Below are 5,971 nucleotides of genomic sequence, written 5' to 3'. Positions count from 1 at the left end.
CCTTAGGAAATACCAGGGGCTATTAAATTAATCCAGAAAGACGCAGGGAACACAAAGTTGTACTTATAAAGCCAGGTTAGCGAGTGTGCCAGGTCCATCACAACTGCCTGACTTCTGCAGGAGCCAGCTCTGGCCCCATGGGCCTGGGATCACATCAGTGGCTCCTCCAGTGGCCTCCTTGGTCACATGCCACCTTGCATCCTGTCCCCAGGAGCTGACTCCTGCAGGACCCATCTTCTGCAGGACCCATCTCCTGCAGGACCCATCTCCTGCAGGACCCCTTCCCTGGGTCCTGACAAAACAGAGATCCAAGCATCCTCTATACTTCTTGGGCCCTGTTTCTCATGGGCTTCTTTGGCAGCAGACTTTTTAGTCTTTTTAGGTGTGGGATCCAGTGAGGGGCCCCCACCCAAGTTGGGGAAAAGCTTCGTCCCATGAATCATGGCTTACTGAGTTCCATTCACCCACTCTTTACTGAGTTTTCACTATGTGCCAGGCACGGCTCTAGTTTAACACACTTTTTCAAACAGTTCAAGAGATAGGTCTTGCTATATCCTGTTGTACAGAGATGGAAAAGGGAAGGTCAGAGAGGTTGCCTTAGATGCCTATGGTCACACAGCGATGTGGTGACAGAGCTGCAATCCAAGCTTGGGTCTGTCTGCTCCCAAGTGCGTGCTCATCCCATGGCACTGTGCTGCTGCTCAGAAGACCATCTTCACACAGTCCCCAAGCCGTTCATCCAGCAGGTATTATGCATAGACAGGTAGGAGAGTCGGCTAGATGGAGGGGCAAGGGTCGGTCTTGCCTTTTGCTAGAACTGGCTACCCACCTAAACCCAGGAGGTGAGTAAGCGGGCTGCAGTCCTTAATTTTCTCCTTTCTGCCGCCCCAGCATCGTTCTCTCTTTCTTGATGAAACCTGCCTCTGTTTTTAAGTGATCTCTCTCCCCTCTGTGCAGTACCCATCACCCACCTTTCCCTCTCTACCTTGCAGATGCCAGCACGTACGCCCATTACCTCTTCAATGCCTTCGACACCACCCAGACAGGCTCCGTAAAGTTTGAGGTATGCTTGTCTCTTGGGCTCACTCGGGGAGTCCCCGGGCTCCACATTACTCTTCCTCTAAACTACAGGGTATTGGAGAAAGGGTTGGATCATCAAATGCTCTCAGTCAAGATGAGTAAACATTTATCCACTTAACAAACATATCCTGAAGATAGAAGAAGCAACTTCCTCTGCCCTCCAGGACCTTGGGGACTCAGGGGACTAATAATAACAGTATAAGAGCTCACACACACACTGTTTACCGTGTGGCAGCCTCTGTACTTAGTGCTTTGCATGTATTAACTCATTTAATCCTCACATTAACCCTACAAGATAGGGTTCTGTTATTTATCAGCATTTTACAGAAGAGGAAAGTAAGGCAAAGAGAGATTGATGAGCTTTCCCAAAGTCAAACAGGTAGTGGGTAAAGGAGGGATGTGACCACAGGCAGTATGTCTCCATAGTCCATTGCAGCCACGGGATAAGGCAGTAACAGAGGAGATTGTGTTTACCTGTGTCTGGGGGTGTCAGCACATGCAGAGCTCTGTTCTTCTTCAAGGGGGTGGCTTCCAAAAAATGGGGCAGGCTAGAGAATGGGAGGTGAGAGCTCTTCACTGAGCTTGGCCATATCCTCCAGGCAGACAGAGGATGTGGAAGGCAACATTCAGTAAGAGCATCATAGAGTCTGACCCAAAGACACAGCTTCACCTGGCCCGACAGTTTAGTAGTTAATGTCACTCCTGTCTTTTCCACTTCTCAGGACTTTGTAACTGCTCTGTCGATTTTACTGAGAGGAACCGTCCATGAGAAACTAAGGTGGACATTTAATTTGTATGACATCAATAAAGATGGATACATAAACAAAGAGGTAAGTGAGCTGAGGCCAGGGGCATGAGGCAGCTACAACGGGGGCACCTAACTGATAGAAAACAGCCCCAGTCATGAGGACAAAATTGTCCAAATGAGGCAGGATCTGTTTGGGTGCTAACAAAGCTGGTCCCTGGCAAAATGAAGGCCACCTTGACCTCCTCCATTGCCCCACCCTGCCCTGTTCCCAGGCACTCAAGAAAGGATGACACAGACTCATTCTCACTGGGTCATGCTGATTTGATGCACATCACACAGAGGGTGTAAATGATTTGTTTTAGTGTAAAGAGTTACTCTTCCCCCAGGAACCTGCACTTTGACAGGTTAGCAGCCACAAGCTAAAACTAAAAGATGGAATGGTAGAATTTGTAGGCAGCACCTAGAAGAGAAAAGAGAGATATCTAAGGAAGAGGAGATTATAATTGGATCATATTGGCCACAACCTATTTAACCTACTAGTAAAACCACAGCAGGTGATAGAAAGTACAGCCATCTTTAAAGAATTCATCACAGATAATGTCTAAATTTTCCCTGCTTGACACTGTTAGAATCTCAGAATACATGTGTCTAGCCAGTGAAATACCCACAGGTCTATCTCAAAACTCACTTTGGTGTCTACTGTATTCTGGTATCTCAGCTGAAGCTTGAATTCGGCATCCTGTAACATCCCACTTTCTGAGCTCCTACGTTCCAGGCGCAGTGCCTGGGGAATGAATATGATTTCTAATCTTTGCCTCAACTCTGCAAGGTTCTCAGAGAGCTTACCCAAATTTCATTCCTCAATCAGTCATGTATTTGCTTAACATATATTTGAGGGTTTATTAAGTGTCCTAGGTGCTGGAGATAGAGGTAAACAATCAGACATGGAACAGTGTAGAGAGATGAACCATAATAAGCAAAATGTAAATCAACAGGTAGAAGGTGTTCTGACAGGGAAGGTCAGCAAAGCCCTCTCTGAGATGGTGTTGTCATCTGTTCCTGTGCAAAAAGTGGGGAAAAGTGGTCCAGGCAGAAGGAACAGCCACCGAAAACTACAAACCAGTGTCTTTTATAAGTATAGACATAAAAAGCTTTAACAAAATTTTAGCAAATTGAATCTATCAATATATAAAAAGGACAATACCCATGACTAAGTGAAATTTCTTCTAGGAATGCAAGATTAATTTAACATTCAAAAATCAACTAACATAACTCACTATACCAACAGAATAGAGAATAAAAACTATATCAACTCAATAGATGCAGAAAAAGCATTTGACAAGAATCAGTGCCCATTTATGATAAAATTCCCAACAAACTAAAAATAGGAGGGAATTTTCTCAACCCGATATAAAAATCCTGCAACTAATATCATACTTAATGGTGGAAGACTGAATGCTTTCCCTGCAAGATGAGGAATAAAACGAGGAAACTGAAATAGAAAAAAATAAAATTAAAGGAAATCAAAGGGATATAGATTGGAAAGGAAGAATTAAAACTGTCTTTAGGGCTGGCCCGGTGGCGCACTGGATAGTGCGCCGCTTGGGAAGCACGGCGGCGCTCCCGCCCGAGGGTTCGGATCCCACATACAGACCAGTTCCCGCTCACTGGCTGAGCGAGGTGCGGGAGCAACACCGAGGTTTGCGATCCCGTTGCCGGTCCCGGTCCGGTGCGGGGACAACACTGAGGGTTGCGATCCGTTGCCGGACACGGAAAAAAGAAAAAAAGACAAAAAAAAAAAAAAAAAAAAACTGTCTTTATGTGTAACGACACCATTGTATTAATAGAAAATCCTAAGGAGTTTATAAGAAAACCACTAGAAATAATAAGTAAATTACCAAGGTAACAGGATGTAAGTTCTATTTACAAAAATCAGAAATTGCATTTCTATATAGAACAAATTGGAAAATTAAATTTTTAAAAATACCACTAAAAATAATATCAAAATATACAAAATGCTTTGGAATAAATTCAACAAAATAGGTGCTAGACTTACACATTGGAAACTACATAATGTTGCAGAGAGAAGGCAAAGAACTAAATAAGCAGAGATATACCATGTCATGGGTTGGAAAACCCAATAAAATTAACATGTAGATTCTCCCAGATTTGACTTATAGGTTTAGTGCAATCTCAATTAAGATCTCAGCAGGATGGGCCGAGCCCGTGGTGCACTCGGGAGAGTGCAGCGCTGGGAGCGCAGCAGCGCTCCACCATGGGTTCGGATCCTATATAGGGATGACCGGTGCACTCACTGGCTGAGCACAGTGCGTCCGGTCTCAAAAAGGACAAAAAAAAAAAAGATCTCAGCAGGCATTTCGTAGAAATAGATAAACTGATCTAAAATGTGTATGGAAATGTAAACATAAAATAAGCAAAACAACTGAAAAAGAACAAAGTTGGAGACCTGAAACTACCTTATATCAAAACTTAATATAACAGTGCAGTAATCAAGACAGTGGTGAAGTGGCATAAGGATAGACATATAGATCAATGGATCAAAATAGAGAGTCCACAAATAGAGTCACCCATGTGTCATCATTTTGAAAAAGATGCCAAAGAAATAAAAGGGAGAAAACAGTGTTATCAATAAGTGGTGCTGTAACAACTGTAGATCCATTTGGAAACAAAAATGGATCTTAACCTTCACCTCATGCCAAACACAAAAAGCAACTTGAAATGGATCATAGACTTAAATGCAAAAACCAAAGCTGCTTTCTTAAAGAATTCATAAGAGAAACATCCTCAAAACCTTGGGGTTGGAAAGGATATCTTAAGACACATAAAAAAGAAAATCCCATAGAAGAAAATTGATAAACTTGATTTTATCAAAACTACAAATTTCTGTTCCTCAGAAGACACCTTTGAGAAAATGGAAATGCAAGCCATAGACTTAGAGAAAATTTTTGCAAATTGTATACCTGACAAAACACTGGTATCCAGAGTATATAAGGAGCATTTGTAATTTAATAATATAAACAACTCAATTTTAAATAGACAAAAGAGTTGAACAGACACTTTAGAAAAGAAGATACACAAATGGCCAATAAACCCACGAAAAGTTGCTTCATATCTCTGGTCTTCAAAGAAATACAAGTTNAACACTGGTATCCAGAGTATATAAGGAGCATTTGTAATTTAATAATATAAACAACTCAATTGTAAATAGACAAAAGAGTTGAACAGACACTTTAGAAAAGAAGATACACGAATGGCCAATAAACCCACGAAAAGTTGCTTCATATCTCTGGTCTTCAAAGAAATACAAGTTTATTACTACAATAAAATATAATTACATACCCACTAGAATGGCTACAATTAAAAAGACTTGACAATACGAAGTGTTGGCAAGAATGTGGAGCAATAGAAACTCTCAGACGTTGTTGGTGGAAATGTAAAATGATACAAACACTTTGGAAAACATTTTGGCATCTTTGATAAAGTACCACATTCACTTAACATATAACCCAGAAATCCCACTCCTAGGAATTTACCAAAAGAAATGAAAATATGTAATTCCATAAAGACCTATACAGAGATATTAACAGCAGTTTTATTCATCCTAGTCCCGAAACTGAAAACAACCCAATTATCTATCAACAGAATGATGGATAAACAGAGTAGTAAATCCATTCAATGTATTACTACACAGCAGTAAAAAGAAATAAATTACTGCTACATGCAACAATGTGCATGGATCTCATAAACAGTAAGCTGAGTGAATGAAGCCAGACTCAAAAGAATTTACACTGTATGATTTCATGAATATGAAATTTTAGAAAATGAAAATTAATCTATAGTGACAGAAATTAAATTCATGATTGCCTGGAGCCAGAGGCTGAGAGACACTCATTGCAAAGGGGCATGAAGGAATTTCTTGTGGTTATGAAAATCATCTATATCTTGAGTGTGGTGGGGGTTACATGGGTATATACATTTGTCAAAACTCATCAAACAGTACACTTAAAATGGGTGAATTTGTTGTAAGCAAATTATGCTCTGATAAATTTGATTTATTTTAAAAAAGAAAACAGCTTTCTGTAAGGTGGAAGTGCCTAGCTAATAGAAGGTGCTCAAAAAAAA

At 41.0% G+C, this 5,971-nt stretch overlaps 1 protein-coding gene across 2 annotated transcripts in view; it reads left to right on the top strand.

Moving 5' to 3' along the window:
- KCNIP1 (Kv channel interacting protein 1) overlaps positions 1-5,971 on the top strand; it is a 248,202-nt gene that overhangs the window by 231,731 nt on the left and 10,500 nt on the right. For both annotated transcript variants that reach the window (XM_008576054.1, XM_008576055.1), the window contains 2 exons: positions 993-1,063; positions 1,803-1,910. In XM_008576054.1, the coding sequence (XP_008574276.1) occupies positions 993-1,063; positions 1,803-1,910 (179 nt within the window). The remainder of the gene's footprint in view (positions 1-992; positions 1,064-1,802; positions 1,911-5,971) is intronic.

This window comes from Galeopterus variegatus, unplaced genomic scaffold, assembly GCF_000696425.1.
Source record: "Galeopterus variegatus unplaced genomic scaffold, G_variegatus-3.0.2 Scaffold1281, whole genome shotgun sequence".
Taxonomy (NCBI): domain Eukaryota; kingdom Metazoa; phylum Chordata; class Mammalia; order Dermoptera; family Cynocephalidae; genus Galeopterus; species Galeopterus variegatus.
This window is presented reverse-complemented; position numbering and strand designations above follow the sequence as displayed.